The 18,935-nt window shown below is 39.5% G+C and overlaps 1 protein-coding gene across 1 annotated transcript in view; it reads right to left on the bottom strand.

The window, feature by feature from the left end:
• Nucleotides 1-18,935, bottom strand: part of LOC126199195 (ubinuclein-1) — a 370,199-nt gene that overhangs the window by 12,964 nt on the left and 338,300 nt on the right. The window contains exons 13-14 of the mRNA XM_049935975.1: nt 11,119-11,200; nt 5,741-5,844 (exon numbers count right to left, since the gene is read on the bottom strand). Of these exons, the coding sequence (XP_049791932.1) occupies nt 5,741-5,844; nt 11,119-11,200 (186 nt within the window). The remainder of the gene's footprint in view (nt 1-5,740; nt 5,845-11,118; nt 11,201-18,935) is intronic.

Here is an 18,935-nt window from a genome sequence, read left to right as displayed (position 1 = left end):
ATCCGTCAGGTTTGTTAGTTTTGGGTGGTTTGTATGGTGGTGGTGGTGTGTGTGTGTTTTTTGTAGCTTTGTTGTGTATATATTTCAGATTGTGATTACTAGCGAGTGTTTTAGTATTTCGTATATGTTTGTTATGTGTGTGTTTCGGTGTTCTTGCTATGATGTGTTCAATTTTCTGTGTTAAGCTAATCACCACTGTTGGACAGTGGCTTCATCCTATGGTGCAACAGAATCTCCATTGAAACATTAATGCCCTGAACAATTTTACAGTGCATAAAGATTTTAAATTTAAAATCATCCTTTCTCCTCTGTATGTGACATAACTCTTTAGTAATATATATTAACCTCCCTGCAAACATCTACAGTCATATTTGGAACTGGTGGTCAGTTCTCACGTGGTTGGCTCAACCCATATGCAAAATCTGGTTTTGCACCCGCCAAAGACCACGTTCCAGCTGCTGAGTTTGTTGGTGAGTGTTAGAGAAGTAGAGAAGGGAGTGGGGGCATGGGTTTCTCCCATTCTGAGCACTGGAGCAGTGGTCTGGCATGTATCCACAAGGAGTCTCCACTTCCCCTCCTGATGCTGAATTTCGCCAAAGCATGGTTCCTCCTCCTCCCCAGTCTTTCTGCCAATGTGACACATAAATAGCAGATTTTGAATCTAATTCATATCTGCACTATTTGGTAACTTACGATACCTGTTGTGTCATTCATCACTATGAGTAATTACATACCTGGAAGTGCATTAACAATAAGAGTCTAGTTAGCAATTACAAGCAGCAGTTTTCTTTTGTTTGTTACAGTTAAGTTACCAATACTGTGACCAGCTTTCACTCTTAGTCATGTGGGAAGATTCAGTATGCAGCTGTGAGGTTGAAGATGTGATTTCTCAAATGTGCTGTGTCTACAACAAAGCTTCTGTTGTCATTCACAACTAAGGCTGTTTTTCTTACTGAAAACAATATGAAATCAATGTGAGTGATATTACAGTGCAGAGGTTAAGGGAAACTAATTTGTTTTCCCTGTCACTTGAAGATAAGCTCTGTATCAAGGATTTAAGAAGACTGATACCAGAACTCCAGATAGTCAAGAAAATTAAAAATAAAAGCGAAGAAATTTTCAGACCAGACATTTACGAGAAAACAGACTGGATATGCAGTTGTGATATCACGAACAAAATGTACTGTTATCTGTGTTTGTTCTTTGCAAAATTAAATGGAGGGTGTGAAACGATTTGGATGCTAAGAGGTATGGGCACTGCCTGAAATTTATCACAGAAGATAAAAAACATTAGCAATTCAGATCATAATTATATGACTACACAGTCAGAGCACGATATTTTAGGGAAAAGAGATATTAGGCAACAACTGGATAGTGCTTATAGGCAGTCAATTGGAATACACAATTCGTAAGTAGAAAGGAATCAGGGGCACATGAAAGCTGTAGTGCTTTCTTACATTACAACAACAAAAAAAAAAAAAAGTAGTTAACAACGGCATTAGCAGGAATGTTGGAATGCAGACAACAGCACGTCGTCATTCTAATGTGCATGTCTACCTGTTTCTGTGCCCAATCGTCATGCCTTCCTGCCTACCAAACGTAAGTAAATACCCTTAGCCATCTGGCCATTCTACCTGCCAGGCGTACATGTACACCTGTCCATCTGGGAACTCCATCTGCTGAGCATACATGTATGCACATAGCCGCGAAAGGTTTAACGAGATTCTTAGTTTTTTTTCCATAGTTCTTCATAGAGAGTAATGGTACTAACTGACATGGTGAACAGGAATGTCCCTTATGTTTCCAACATGAGATGGAATTTTAAACCAAGAACTGTGCAAGTTGTGTACAAAAAGAGAGAGTAACTTGTAGAATGCCTTGAGCAAGCTGAGCTTATGTCTTGACAAAGTAACCCAGAATTTCAATTTTGGTTGTATGTATTTAATCACACTGTGCCACATGTTGACTCACTGACTGTACAACAAGGGATCCATGTCCAAGATATCACTGACATGATTTTCATGTGCAGAGAGTTGCTGCAACCTGAGAAGAGACAAAGATAGGGAAACAAATTCCAAAAACTGTTGTTGCCAAAGAAGCTGCGAGACAAAAATTATTGTCCAGATTGCTGAATGCTTTGACTTTACAGAGTATCTTGTTGCTGCAAATCTGCAAATTACTTAATTCTGAAAGTTTGTTTTGTATGCAAGTCAAATTCCCCAGATGCTGCTGCTGCTGCTGCAGAGGTCTTGCAAAATATATGCCTTCTTTGAACGCAATAAGCTGAGAACAGAGCTTCAGGTATTATACGTGAGGAATGAGCTTAGAACTCTCACAAATGCTGTTCCCCTTCTGCAATTCCCATTTGAAAATAACTTGTAGAAGCCTTTTAGTGAAAAAATGAAATTGTTGAAGTGACTGTTACTGTACCAGTGACATCATGTGAGATGAAGCCATCTTTCTCTACCCTGAAGAGGATAACACTTTTCTGCAAAGTACTATGAGTTAAGAGTGGCTATTTAACAATAGCAGCACTCTCCATTGGGAATGACTTTGTACACTGCACCATAGACTTCAATAAATGCTTTACTGACAAGAGTCTCTGCTCTTAATGAGTGGAAAATGTGTTTATCAAACAAATATTCATTGTAAGGTAAGTGTATTTCTGTAAAGCACTTATTTTTCAGCAAATGATTTCATTCTTTGTGCTATCAGTATATAATGCGTACACCACAACACAAATATAAGACGTATGGAAAACACACTACAGTTGGCAACACTATAAACAGTGAACACTCACAATCAACACACAGTGAGCCATGGAAGTCAAATGTTCAATCAAAATATGTTTGATGAATGCCAAAAATCAGACATCGTGGTGTACACAGGTCAACTAAGTACAATTTCTGGATGACGTTACATGGATTAACAACATCAAAAATCATAAGTAGAACCAGAAAGTAATGTAACCTCGAAAAATGTCTACTGCAAAACGTTGTTTCTCACCTAAGAACAGGAGAGAAACAAAAAACATTTAATGTAGTAGCATATATGTAATTATTATATGATTATACACATAAAACAAACATTTATTACAGGCAACTGAAGAAGCTTCATAAATAAAAAGAAGTGAAACCCATATGTTACAAAACAAATTGCCGTTTATTTGAAACTTCTTGGCAGATTAAAACTGTGTGCCAGATCAGGACTTGAACCCAGGACTCTGACTTTCACGGGCAAGTGCTTTTCCAATTGAACTACCCTAGCACAACTCCCAACCTGTCCCTATACAGCTTTACCGTATTTACTCGAATCTAAGCCGCACTTTATCGAGTGCAAAGTGGAATTTCTGAAAAATGTTGGTAGGTGCCGCCACAACTAACTTCTGTCGTCGAATATATGTAGCGCTTCGCAGGCACAAAGATAAATACTGGCACCAAAACCTTTGCGTCAGTAAATAAATTAAAAAGAAAGGTGGAAGACGAGCTTTTTTTCTCCACCCTGAGTTTCGACCACTGCATTTTCATACATTAACCAACGAAGTAAATACAAATTCCGTATTGTTCATCTTCGAATGTAGTAGCATTTCAATGCACTACGAAAATCCGACTGGCAAGACTGTTTGGGATGTTTGTCAAAATGGCCAACTCTGCGTTCTGAATTTTTTCCTACCTGTGAGAAGAGAGGGTTACTAATAGAAACTTTTATAAATTGTGAATCACATGCAATATTCTCTTCAGCATAATAATAATGAATATAAAGATTTTGCCATGTATTCTTTCGTGTTTGCTGCTATCTCATTTAAATCCTGTCTGCCTAATAAACTACAAAACTAGAGTGAGACAACAGCAAACGCGGAAGAATATACATATCATGGCATGTTTATATTCGTATTACTCTTATGCCGAATAGTGATACAGTCAGAAATGAAGCACAGCAATTGATTAGATTTTTAAATCTAAGATGACTCTAATTTCTGTGCAGAATGTAATGTACCAAAAGACGCGTCTGCAAAGATTTTCAAACGGAGAAAATTTTTCGCTAAACTATCGTTCAGAACATGTTCTATCGTACGCAGTCTATTATTTGGTTCTTGTTGATCATTATTAAAGAAAGTGGCAGTGTAAGTAACAACAAATAGCAGTCTCTTGCCATTGTTTCCCTAATGAGAAGATTCCTCTCTTTTTTTAAAAAAATTGTTAAGCAGCGGTAGCGCGCACAAAAGCAAGCCATGCCGCGAGCGGCGATAGGTCGTAAACACTCATTATCGGAATGCGACAAACAATGCATGACACAGTACAGTAATGCATTTTCAGCTTTGAGTGATGTAAACACCTATAAAAAAGATAACGGCACTTATCAGATGAAAGAAAAATAAGCAATCAATTCAAACCAGACGAAGCATGTGAAAAAGGAAGGGTACCCGTATAAATACGGACGGAGCGCCTGACGCATAGCAACGGCTACCTGGTAAAGCTTAACTGCTAAGCTTACGACTCGAACCAAACTACTATAGCTGTATCGTCATTCATTTGACCTAAATTGTGTCTCATATTACAATGGACCAACTTTGTTTCGATTTGGAGGTGCGGCCTAAAACTTTTCTCTCCCCTTGAATTTCGAGTCTCAGATTTCTGGTGCGGCTTAGATTCGGGAAAAATTTTTTTTCCTTGATTTCGAATCTCATTTTCCAGGTGCGGCTTAGATTCGAGTGCGGCTTAAATTCGAGTAAATACGGTACTTCCGCCAGAACCTCATCTCCTACCTTCCAAGCTTCACAGAAGTTCTCCTGTGAGACTTGCCGATCTAACACTCTTGGAAGAAAGGAAGTTAGGTAGGTGGGAGATGAGGTTCTGGCAAAAGTAAAGCTCTGAGGGCAGGTTGTGAGCCATGCTTGGGTGGCACAGTCAGTTGAGTACTTGTCTGCCAAAAGTGAAGTCCCAGGCCCAAGTCCTAGTCCAGCACAGTTTTAATCTGCCAGGACGTTTTAAGCACACACTCTGCAGTCGAGTGAAAAATTTCTGCTGATCCTACATCGCAAAGATTAAAAAATTACAGTTAAAACAGAATTATAAAATAGTTTAGTCACTGAAAATTACCTCCTGCATAAAGTAGGCAAAATCTGTTAAGCTGTAATAATTTGCACAAGGACGTTGACAACATATACAAATACAGATAGGACATATGAAACTGCCAACATATACTTTCAGTTATTAGTGCTGCCAAAAAATTTTTAATGCCTGGCCTGTGGAATATAAGCCAAACAATAGCCTACCATTGGTTCTCCTGCTTATCAGAAATTCTTCAGTAATTCACAAATTGAGGTCTTTCAGCTTGTCTGAAAGACAAAGGTTAGAGTAATGAACAAAAGCTTTACAAGAGCACCCCCCCCCCCCCCAAAAAAAAAGAGCTCTCTAGCATATATTATAGGGCATATCTGGAAGGCACACAACTGTGAAACCAAGATCAAGTTCTGCTGTCACCACCACCACCACCACCACCACCACCACCACCACCATTTTTTGTCACCAATTCTCATAATAATGCTAACTGAAAAAGTACAGCCAAATCTATTTCTAAATTTAGAAACCTGTGTCTGTAAGTGGAATTTGAGTATCTAAATTAATGTGTGTTTTTTTGGAAGTATGCATTAGTCAATCAAATACTGATGCTAAACATGAAATGCTACGACTTGCTTGTTGCAACAAAATATGTGCATATCATAACATACATGTAGTACCTGTCTGAGAAGAAAGAGTCGTCTTAACATCTTGGTAACCAGACACAGTTGAACTCGATTGTCTTCCAGGAAATGAAGACTCACTATAGGTCTCAGGATTATTACTAGAACATAAGAGGTTTTGCATGGATAAGTATTGAGATCATGACACAATTTGAAACAAAGAAACTGGCTGAAATTATTAGGAGACTGGAATTGCAATCACTATCTATAAAAACTGGTTGTCTGGACACAAAAAATTACAATAAGAAGGCCTATGTAATTTTTTTCATACAGCTCAGTCTTTCTGTACTTTAAAACTGCTAGATATCCAAGAACTGTACAAGTAGGGAAATAAAATCTAAATTAAGGGTGATACCATTCAGCTGATCCTCATCATCACTGTAAGTAAACATTGTGGCTTACCACTCTTTTTGTAAGATTTTAAAATGCCACTGTGCATTGCTATTTTCCCCCCTAGTGTGCTTATTACTTTGTCTATAAGACAATAATCTTCTACATCTTGTGGTAACATTTGTTAACTGTGTTAAGTAAGTATTTTACGAGTAATTGATGGTACTCCTCAAGTCTTTAATAGTACAGATGAACATGTGATTTTGTAGCAATGATCACATAAAAACTTGTTGAAGAGGCACAGAAGCCGTAATATTACTTGGTACTGCAAGAGAAAAATCTCAAGCCTAAACTCTAGTTTGTGGGTAAAAAATTTGAAGGAACTTTCTTCCACTTTAGGATTAAAAGAGACCATTAACCAAAAAGCAGAAGTGTTGAGTTGTTGACAGGCACACACAAAAGAAACAAACCTTGCTAGCTTTCACAGTTATAAAAACACACACCACTCATGCGCACGTGTGTGTGTGTGTGTGTGTGTGTGTGTGTGTGTGTGCGCGCGCGCGCGTGCACGCACACACACACATGGACGTATGCGTGGGTGGGGGTGTGGGCACATGCGCATCCCTACATGATGCCAGCAAGACTAACAGTATCAATACCAATCCTATTTTTTGGCAGATGTACTAGTTGTTGTGCGGGTAGTGCCAGGTGGGGTGGTTAGAAGGAGAGGGAAGCAGGAGACATGGAGAGGGTGTGGTCCTAGTGGCTCGGAGGGAGACGGCTGGTTTTCTGGCTAGGAATGCAGGAGGAAGGAGTGGCATGCATTTGGACTGGCTTGATTGTAGTAGGCCAGTGAGAAGTAGCACTTGCTGAATGTGACGTGGAGACATGAATTGGAAGGGAGTGACAAGATGGAGGAAGGGGAAACTATTGGGTGGAGGTCGCAAGGACAGTGGTTTACCTGAGATTGCAGGCTATGATGATTATGGGAGCAGAGGATGTCTTGTCAGGGTAGCTCCCATCCACATAGTTCAGAGAAGCTGGGGGAGAAGGGAAGCATTCAGATGGCTAAGGTTGTGAAGCAGCTATGGAAATTGAGCACATTGTGCTCTGTTCCATGTTTTGCCTCCGGATGGTAAACTTTGTACTTGACAACAGTCTGGCAGTGCCCGTTCATCCTGATGGACAGCTGGTTGGTAATCATACCAACATAAAGGGCTGTGCAGTGTTTGCAGCAGAATTGGTATATTACATGGGCTACTTTCACAGGTAGCCTGGCTTCTGATGGGGTACGGTTAGCCCGTGATAGGGCTGCAGTACGAGGTGCTGGGTGTGTGGATTGAGTAGGTCTTGAACCTAGATCTGCCACAGGGATATGACTACTGTGGTAAGGGATTGGGAGTGGGAGTGGCATAGGGATGGACTAGGTTATTGTATAGATTTGGAGGGTGATGGAACACTATTTTAGGAGGATCTGGAAGGATCTTGTGTAGGATGTCCCTCATTTCTGGGCAGGGCGAGATACAATCAATGCCCTTGCAAAGGATATGGTTCAGTTTTTCTAGTCCGTGGTGATACTGGGTGATAATGGGAGTGCACCTTTGTAGCTGATTCTTGGAGGTGGTGGGAAGATAGGGGATTTGTGAGAATATGGCACAGAAAATCTGCTTTTGGACTAAGTTTGGGGGGATATTGCCTGTCCGCGAAGACCTTTTTGAGGGATTTTTTGTGTGAAAGGGACGGCAGCTCTTCGAAATGCAGGTACTGTTGGTGTTTAGTGGATTTAATGTGGACGGATGGAGCCATCAGAGAGGTGGAAGTCACCGTCCACAATGGTGGCGCTTTGGGTAGAGGATGACCAGGTGAAGTGCATGAGAGAAAAGATGTTCGGATTGTGAAGGATGTGGATAGGGTATCTTAGCCCTGAGTCCAGATCATAAAAATATCATCAGTGAACCTGAACCAGATTAGCGGTTGGGAGTTTTAGGAGGCTAGGAAGGTTTCCTCTAGATGGCTTAAACAGGCTGGCATACACAGTTGCCATGTAGGTGCTAATGGCTGTGCTGCAGATTTGTTTGTAAACCTACACTTCAAAGGAAAAGTAATTGTGGGTCAGTGCAGAGCTAGTATGAAGTATCTGTAATGAGGTGGTAGATTTGGTGTTGTGAGGAAGCAAGTTCAGATTTATCTACATCCTACTTTGTTTTGCCATCTGCCTGTTTAAATTCATTTGTGCCTATTTACCATTAGTATACATCAGTACAATTTGCATAAAAGAGAAAGACTGGCACTCAACTTTAAGAAATATAGCACCAGATCTAATTTGTGCTTAGTTTTGTGTATCTAATCAATGTTCTAAATTATTTTGGCTATTCCTAGCTAATGTATTTTGTTATTGGGTGAAATCAGTAATTGTTTCGGAACTTAAGTTCTATTGTTGACTTATAAACAAATATAAATTCTGTACTAATTATAAATATTTGGAAGAACCACCACTAAGATTCTTTAAGTACTTATTTGGCTCCATTCGATTCGAAAACATATTAGCAAAGCCAACCCTTAATTAATTCCAAAATAATTACCAGATTTGTCAAAAGCATTGTCTGCATAACTATATAATTTAATTTCATTATATAAATAAATAATTTGGCCTAACCATTGTGGTAGAAGAAACTGTTAGAAAGAAGGCATTTTTCAATGTATTCTGTTAATTGAATGAGTTATGTTTTAATTTTAATTTCTGTAACTTAAACATTGAACAATGTACAGTTTCAGTACCTATTATTGTGAGGATATATAAAGGCCCAAATTTTGGTCCCAAATCAGTCAATCCCCGGCCAATTTTCAGACAAGAAACCTGTATTGGTTAGATCAACAACAATTCATGAACTTAACCGTGAAATAAGTGTTACACCAATAGGCCATGTGTTAAAACAATGACAGCATCTGTTCAAGTTATTTGAAAGAACGTGAACTGTGTGGTTAGGTATTTACCGTTCATACATATTCAACAGTAAACTATTGAAGCAGTATGCTGATGTTTGCCTGAAAACTATTACTGAGGCTTATCAAATTGTAACCAATAGTGAACTGGCCATATGAACTGTGTAATATTGGGAGGGGGTGAACAGTGGAAGTAAGGAACTGTGAAACGCAGATGTGCAACTGTAGGTTACATCATTTACAGCAGTCAATATTGAACTTCCACCCCCCCCATTAACAAGGCAGTACGTCGACACCGAGGACTATCAACGAAGCAATAAAGCAGGAAAACATCACAGTGTCTGTACGGTGTTGGAAGATTTAGTGTTTGATAGTGGTGAGGCCATGGGCGTGAAGGATGCTGGTATACGAGTATATGGAGATGGCATCAACAATGACGAACAGGGATCCAGGAGGCAAAGGGGTAGAGATGGTGGTAAGTTGATAAAGGCAGTAGTTAGTAACCTTGATGTGGGAGGCTAGGTTTTGGGTAACTGACTGGAGGTGTTGGTCAATTAGTGCAGAAATTATTTCAGCGGGTGCACAACAGACAGCTCTAATGGGGCACCCAGGACTGTTGGGTTTGTGGATTTTGGGAAGTATGCGGAAGACAGATATGTTGAGCGTTATTGGGGTGAGAAAAGACATGGACTCTGTTGAGAGCTTCTGGGAAGGGCTTATGGGTTTTAGTAGGGATTGGACACTATGTTGGGCTTCCGGGATGGTATCACTCTGGCAGAGCTTGTAGGTGGAGGAGTCAGGCAGCTGGCAGAGCCCTTCCATCAGTTTGTCACTGTGACTCATCAAGACAGAAGTGGAGCCTTTGTCTACAGGGAGGATGACTAGGTCTGGATCTGTTTTCATGTTGTGTGTGGCTGTTGAAAGGGTAGTATTCTTAAGAAAGGATCTGGGGGAGGATCGCGAAGCCTAGAGGGAGGTAAGGAATTCCTGGAAGTTGACTAGGCAGTGGTTAGGTGGGAGGGGAGAAAGGTCACAGTTAGATGGTGGTGTGAACTGGGTGAGCCAAGGTTCAATGCTGGGATTAGGTTGGCTCCAGTTGGAGTGATTGGTGGCAAAGAAGTGTTTCCATAGCGATTACGAGAAGGGCAGTAGGTCTTTGACAAGTCCAACGTAGCTAAATTTTGGGGATAGGCCTACAGGTTAGACCTTCGGATAGGACTGAAACTTCTGTGGGGCTGAGGTTTTTAGTAGAGAGGTTAACTACAGTGTCTTGAGTTTGCTTGGGTTCTGGGTCTTGTGGGGTGTTTTGGATGATGTGGTAATTTGAACAGGAGTGGGTCTGGATGCTATGAGAGATTGACAAGGGAGTTCACTGATGGATGGGTGTTGACGGATAGTGGTGCCCCAAGGTGGGAGTGGGATGTCAACAGCTTGGACAGTTTATCCAGGTTGTGTCTGAAATGCTCCTCCAAGTGTTTGAGTGCAAATGTTTCTACCTCGGAGATCCTCCTCTCCACCACCAGCTTCTCAGAATCACGTAGGTGTGAGTTATCCTTGCAACACATCCTCCACTACTATAATTATCCTGGCCTCAATCTCATGTAACCCACTGTCCTTGCAGCCCTCTCCTGCTGCATTCAGCATGTGCTGCTTCCCACCGGCCACTACTATCTTGCCAGACCTTCGATCCGCTAGCCACCCATCCCCAGATTCTCTCCCTCCACCTGATACTACTTCCACCACAATCGGACCACCAGCTGAAAAGCAACACTGACACTGTTAGTCCAACTGGCACCTTGTAGGGGCTTAGGCGTGTGTGTGTGTGTGTGTGTGTGTGTGTGTGTGTGTGTGTGTGTGTGTGTGTGTGTTTTATCTAGCTCATCAAACGATAACTCCAAAAGCTGGCAAGTTTTATTTCTTTTGTATGTGCCTATTGACAACTCAATGCTTCTGCATTTTAGTGAGTGGTCTCCTTCAAGCCTCAGCTATATACATTCTACATGAACTTTCCTACAACACTTATTCCTCTGAATATAGTTATAATCAACCGTTACATGTTTACATACACTCAGAATTTACTCATTCTGAAAATCCATCTTTACCTTATGGGCTTTGTAGAATGGCTGCCAGAAGTAACAGCACTGCGATTTCGCGAAGGTGCAGAAGACAGACGACTCTGAGACCCTGTATCAACATACAATCACATCTACAGTAATTCACTAAACTGAGCAAAATAAACTTCATGTACAAATTAGATCTTGCATAGAAGTCAAACTATACTATTAGACTGTTTACTTTTTCCATGAAAAATGGATGTGCAATGCAGCAGTGTGTAATGGAACAAGTAAGACTTACCAAAGTCCTATTAGTGGCACAAGAATTTAACTAAGAAATCTCCAGAACTCTTACTTGAGGTATCCTGCGCAAAAAGTTACAGCTTAACTCTTGTCTTTTGATAAGAACAAGCCTTTGCAACTATTTTCAATTTTTCATCCATCTACCTTCACCATATTAAACTTCATATATGAAGTTAAATGGCAGTCACTGCAATTCTGTCACCAAAATGGAGGTCTTTCAGGTATGTTCCATTAATCCTTATTTCTTCTTCATTGTCCTACTCTAGAGATTCAAAACCTAAGTCTAGGACTACTGACAGAAATCGTCATGACAATTAATGAATTGTCTTTATTTATTCTGATAAATATGGATATTTGTTTGTGTATCATAGTCTTTTACGATGGTCTTCACCAAAAGCATTCACAAAATGACAACATTAATCTTTAAGATCTGCTGTACTTTCTTCTTTCTCTTTGTCCAATTTTTTTAAATGAATTTCAGAGCAATTTTTTATGCTACACTCATTTTGAAATCAAGCTACCATAACTAAGCACTAAGATTTTGGTTTTCCATGTACATTTACAGAAATGTTACAGTGAATCTTGTTTAGGAGAAAAGATTTTTTTTTATTACTTAGAGAAATTTTAATAATTACACTTCTCCTTGGCTGACAGCTGACTTACATGAAATGATGAACAATAGCAGTCCTGCTCACAGACATTTAAACACCCATCAGAAACAGCAACGAACACTATGAAGAATACACAAATCTGTGAAACAAGGTAAAGCAATTCAGCTACAATGATGAAATGCAGGATGCTTGGTCCTTTATGCATAGCGATATGACACCTGCAGCTCTGTGGATGAATGTCTGAAGTATGGGTGTTGGAAAGACAAAATCGGGAAAGTATTTCAGGTCACCAGATAAAACGAATTAATTCCAACAGTCAATCATCATGCTGCACAGAACTATCGCCTGCAAGAAACCCCAGGCTACATAGCTATCCATGACATTTTCCATCACCAAAAACATGTGTAATAAATACAACGAGAAAATCAATAATGAAAATCTCTTCTGAATACACAGGCAAGCAACATAATACTGATCAAACTGTTGCAGATAGCTTAATATCTGTCTTAACACACACACAATTTTTCTTTCATGAGTGGGACATGGTCCACACCACAGGAAGCAATCGTGGTCTGTCCTACCCCTATGATCAAAATCCCCAATCAGCTTGTAATTACCAACAAATCACCATTATCTGCTGTATACAAAGCCCTGGAATATACTGTTCATAATCAGATTATCAAAAATATATGCAAATTCTACTTGTACAACACATATAAGCCCAGCTTTTGTAAACACAACAGCAAACTCTGCTTTAATGAGGGTAACGGATGGCGTGAAATATGTCGTGGACGACATTGTTGACACTACTAGATTTCACAAAGCATTTGCTAAAACTCTACTCATCACATAGAGCGGGTGCTACTGTGGTCTCTATGCACTAAGAAGTCTATAGAAAGAATTATGCACAAAGCAGAAAACAACTTTCACAACTGTACATTAGCGAAAGATCTCGCTGAGAATCCTAGAAAATTCTGGTCCTACGTAACATCAGTAAGTTGGTTGAAGGCTCCTATCAGTCATTCGCAGACCCGTCTGGTGTGGCAATAGAAAACAGCAAAATAAAAGCCAAAGTTTTACATTTCACATTAAAAAAAATCATTCACATTTGTGGATCAACTCATACACCATCATTTGACTGCTGCACGAACTGCTGTATGGAGGACATACAAATACGCATTCGCGGCATTAAAAGTAATTGATAAAGTTGAAACCAAATACGTTGCCCATTCCACATGGAATCCTAATTTGATTTTAGAGAGTGTACCCTTCAACATTGGCTCCTTACTCAGCTTGTACTTGTTGCAAATAACTCACCCAACAGGGGGTTGGAGTGGGGGGTGGGGGTGGGTGGGTGGGTGGGGGGGGTGAATGCACAACTAAGGCCTGTACATTAGAAGGGTTAAAGAATGGACCCACAAAATTACATGCAATCATTCTGAATAGTTTGCTGGTTTGCTGCAGAGTTCTTGAGCATATGCTAAGTTCAAATATAATAAATTTCCTTAAGATAGAAATTTTTCTGTCCAAAAACCAACATCGATTTAGAAAGCATCACTTAGATGAAACTCAACTTGTTCTTTTCTTGCACGACAGGCTGCAAATCCCAGACAAGAGGAAGAATTCATAGTCCTAGATTTCAGGAAAGCATTTGACACAATGCCACACTGCAGAGTATTAATAAACATCTGAACATATAGAATGGGTTGTCAGATATGTGAATGGCTTCAAAACTTTTAAAGTAATAGAACCAAGTACATAGTCCTGGTGTGTACTTGTTCATTGGAGACAGATGTACTGTCAGCAGTGCTCGAGGAGGCATGATCTCTATTTACAGAGCAGATTCCTCTAAATGTGGAAAAAAAATTTAATTTAATGCAGATGAGCGGGAAAAAAAAAAAAACCTGTAACATACTGAAGCAAGGATTGCTGCTAGGTTTATTAACAGTAGATTTAATCCAAACATGAGTATTACAGAAATGTTTCATGGAACTCAAATGGGAATCCCTGGAGGGTAGAAGACATTATTTTTGCAAAACAGTATTGAGAAAATTCAGAGAACTAGCATTTATGACAGACTGCAAAATTATCCTACTGTCAGGAACATACATCTGCGATGACAAGAGAAGAGAAACCAGGTCTCATCTTGAAGCATACAAACAGTTATTTTCCCTTATTCCATTTGCAAATGGAGCAGAAAACGGAATGAAAAGTTTTACAGGGTAGAAGGTACTCTCAGCAATGCACCATGCGGCGGCTTGTGGGATATGTACACAGATTTATAATATTATCTGGGTTGAATAAATATTAATATTAATATTAAAAATATTCTGAGTAATGGAAGCACCAAATGAAGAAATGTTCGGTTTAATTTAAGTCCTACTTTAAGTGTGAGCACTATTAAATAAACATAATTGGTAAGTACATATATTTGCAAGATCAGTCCCGTTCCTTTTATGCAAAGTTTCAGACAGAAAATTTTATACCAGAGGGCAAAAACAAGTCTTCATGAAACTGCTTTTTCGATGTCAGATTGTTAATCAGTTTTGACAAAATGTCGTAGTGTGAGGATATGCCTCATGGTAAAAAGCAGTTGGCATTAAAATGTTGTGACAAGTTGACAGCAAACTCCACTATTTGTAGTCTTTACATTCACTGAAGATAATTGAAGACACAATTCTTCACCTCTTACAGCACATGTGCACAAATTTTTTAACTAGTGTGATGAAAGTAGGAATTCAGTACAAATGAAGTGAGCATGTTAATGGGGGAACAATGATGTTATTACACACTGATTTGTGCATCACATGCTAATGCACAGCAAAAATAATATTTATTATTACTTCAAGCATTTGTAATACTTTTTGTTTTCTTAATTTCAAAAAATTGCAAGAAAGAACAACTTGATGACTAAAGGGGAGAAAAGACTGGTGAAAATGCTTGTGCGAAATTCATATTTAGCACACACAGAAAAAAAAAAAAAAAAAATTAATGTCATTTTACCTGCCGCCTAGTTTAAAGGAAAATAAAATGAAGTACTTTAGAAGTCACAGACTGTGTTTCAGATATCAATCTGACTTAGGTTATGTTGTTGTTGTTGTTACTGTTGTGGTCTTCAGTCCAGAGAATGGTTTGATGCAGCCCTCCGTGCTACTCTACCCAGTGCAAGCTTCTTCATCTCTGAGTTACTGCAACCTACATCCTTCTGAATCTGCTTAGTATATTCATATCTTGGTCTCCCTCAACAATTTTTACCCTCCACTCTTCCCTACAATACTAAATTGGTGCTCTCTTGATGTCTCAGAATGTGTCCTACCAACCGATCCTTTTCTTTTAGTCAGGTTGTTCCACAAATTTCTCTTCTCCGCAATTCTATTCAGCACCTCCTCATGAGTTACGTGAGCTGCCCATATAATCTTCAGCATTCTTCTATAGCACCACATTTCGAAAGCTTGTATTCTCTTCTTGTCCAAACTATTTATCGTCCATGTTTCGCTTCCATAAGAGGCCACACTCCATACAAATACTTGGAAAAGACTTCCTGACATTTAAATCTGTACTCAATCTTAACAAATTTGTGTCTACTTATTATATCCTCTCTGCTTCGACCATGATCAGTTATTTTGCTCCCCAAACAGCAAAACTCATTTACTACTTTAAGTGTCTCATTTCCTAATCTAATTCCCTCAGCATCACCTGATTTAATTTGACTACATTCCATTATCCTCTTTTTGCTTTTGTTGGTGTTCATCTTATATCCTCCTTTCAAGACACTGTCCATTCCATTCAACTGCTCTTCCACGTCCTTTGCTGCCTCCGATAGATTTGCAATTTTGTCTGCAAACCTCAAAGTTTTTATTTCTTCTCCATTGATTTTAATTCCTACTCCAAATTTTCTTATGTTTCCTTTACTGCTTGTTCAATATACAGATTGAATAACATCGGGGATAGGCTACAACCCTGTCTCACTCCCTTCCCAACCACTGCTTCCCTTTCATGCACCTGGACTCTTATAACTGCCGTCTGCTTTCTGTCAAACTGTAAATAGCTTTTCGCTCCCTGTATTTGACCCCTACCACCTTCGGAATTTGAAAGAGAGTATTCCAGTCAACATTGTCGAAGGCTTTCTCTCGGTCTACAAAAGCTCTAATGTAGGTTTGCATCTCTGTAAACCTATCTTCTGTGAGAAGTTGTAGGATCAATATTGCCTCACGTGTTCCTCCATTTCTCCTGAATCTAAACTGATCCTCCCTGAGGTCGACTTCAACCAGTTTTTCCAGTCATCTGTAAGGAATTCGTGTGGCTCTCCCAAGGCTATCAGTAGTTTTAATGGAATGTTGTCTACTCCCGGGGCCTTGTTTACACTTAGGTCTTTCAGTGCTCCGTCAAATTCTTCACACAGTATCATATCTCCTATTTCATCTTCATCTACGTCCTCTTATTTCCATAATTTTGCCCTCGAGTACATCACCGTGCTCCGTCAAATTCTTCACACAGTATCATATCTCCTATTTCATCTTCATCTACGTCCTCTTATTTCCATAATTTTGCCCTCGAGTACATCACCCTTATATAGACCCTCTATATAATCCTTCCACCTTCTGCTTTCCCTTCTTTGCTTACATGTGGTTCTCTTCTCTCCAAAGGTCTCCTTAAATTTTCCTGTAGGCAGTATCTATCTTACCCCCTAGTGATATATGCCTCTACATCCTTCCATTTGTCCTGTAGCCATCCCTGCTTAGCCATTTTGCACTTCCTGTCAATCTCATTTTTGAGACGTTTGTATTCCTTTTTGCCTGCTTCATGTACTGCATTTTTATATTTTCTCCTTACATCAATTAAATTCAATATCTCTTCTGTTACACAAGGATTTCTACAAGGCCTCATCTTTTTACCCACTTGATCCTCTGCTGCCTTTACTATTTGATCTCTCAAAGCTACCCATTCTTCTTCTACTGTATCCCCCCCCCCCCCATTTTTGTCAATCAGTCCCTAATGCTCTCTCTGAAACACTCTACAACCTCTGGTTCTTTCAGTTTATCCAGGTCCCATCTCCTTAAATTCCATTCTTTTTGCAGTTTCTTCAGTTTTAATCTATAGTTCATAACCAATAAACTGCAGTCGGAGTTCACATCTGCTCCTGGAAATGTCTTACAATTTAAAACCTGGTTCCTAAATCTCTGTCTTACTATTGTATAATCTATCTGAAACCTTCCAGTGTGTCTAGGCCTCTTCCATGTATACAACTTTCTTTCACGATTCTTAAACCAAGTGTTAGTGATGATTAAGCTCTGTGAAAAATTCTAACAGGCGGCTTCCTCGTTCATTCCTTATCCCCATTCAATATTCAACTACTACTTTTCTCTCTCTTTCTTTTCTTACTAGCGAATTCCAGTCTCCCTTCACTATCTGAATAATTTCTTTAATCTCGTCATACATTTCTTCAATTTTTTCATCATCTGTGGAGCTAGTTGGCATATAAACTTGTAGTACTGTGGTAGGCATGGGCTTTGTGTCTATCTTTGCTACAATAATGTATTCACTATGCTGTTCGTAGTAGCTTATCCGTGCTCCTATGTTTTTTTTTTATTTATTATTAAACCTACTCCTGCATTACCCCTATTTGATTTTGTATTTATAACCCTGTATTCATCTGACCAAAAGTCATGTTCCTCCTGCCACCGAACTTCACTAATTCCCACTATATCTAGCTTTAACCTATCCATTTCCCTTTATAAATTTTCTAACCTATCTGCCCGGGCAGCTGGTTCAGCAAGTTTTACGACAATTTTTGCACGAGAATCAAGTGAATAAATACGATTATGTAGACAGATGTTTCCTGTACTAACAATATTTCTTTTTTAGTGATTGTCAACAATGTGTTTGGAGTACACATGATCCTTAATCTGTCATAATTTCCTGGCCCACAGCTGTGTTCTTGTATGTTGGGTTTTGGAAGGATAACAGTTTTTGACACAGCCCCCCTCCCCCATTTGCTTGATTTGGCTCCAGCAGATGTCATGCTCTTCCCAAAATCAGATCTACCTTCAAGGAGGAGCATGTCAAGGATGTCTAATCAATTCAACAGAATATGACAGTAATTCTGAACAATAATCCAGTTCAAGCTTTAGCAAAGGCATTCCAGATCCTCTACAATTGGTGCAGAGAGTGCGAGAGACTGAAAGGAATACAAGTGCATTAGACAAGATATCAGTCTTCCCCTTCAAAGAGGACATAGGCCACTTTGGTGTGCTAAATCATGGCAGTGAAGTGGTTGTATGTGCTAAGTTGGCTGTTTGGAAATAACACAGTAGCAGTGGTTGACATGGAGATGTTACAGGACAGCAGTGCCCCATGGCAGGTACCAGAATATCTAATAGGTTCACAGATATGTGAGTAGCTTGAATACTTCTTAAGTTACACAACCCAGTATGTTGTCTTTGATGGTGAATGTTCATCAGAGACAAGGGTATCGTCAGGACTGTCCCATGGATGTGTGACAGGATCACTGTTATTCTCTATATACATAAATGATTTGGTGGACAGGGTGAGCAACAATCTGCAGCCATTTGCTGATTATGCTGTGGTGCACAGTAAGGTGTTGTCATTGAGCAGCTGAAGGAGGATGCAAGATGACTGAGACAAAATTCCTATTTGGTGTGATGAATGGCAGCTGGCTCTAAACATAGAAAAATGTAAGTTAATGCAGATGAGTAGGAAAAACAAACTCACAATGTTCAGGTACAGCGTTAGTAGTTTCCTGCTCGACACAGTCATGTTACTTAAATACATGAATGCTGCAAAGCAATACTAAATGGAAAGAGTTTGTTAGGATTGTAGTAGGAAAGGTTTCATGGGAGAGTTCTAGGATAGTGTGGTTCATCTGGAAAGGAGTGGTCACTGGAGGGACCTATTCTTGAGTACTGTTCAAGTGCTTGGGATCCATACCAG

Source organism: Schistocerca nitens, chromosome 8 (assembly GCF_023898315.1).
Source record: "Schistocerca nitens isolate TAMUIC-IGC-003100 chromosome 8, iqSchNite1.1, whole genome shotgun sequence".
Lineage (NCBI taxonomy): Eukaryota > Metazoa > Arthropoda > Insecta > Orthoptera > Acrididae > Schistocerca > Schistocerca nitens.
Note: the sequence above shows the minus strand (reverse complement) of the source record. Positions and strands in the feature narration are given on the sequence as shown.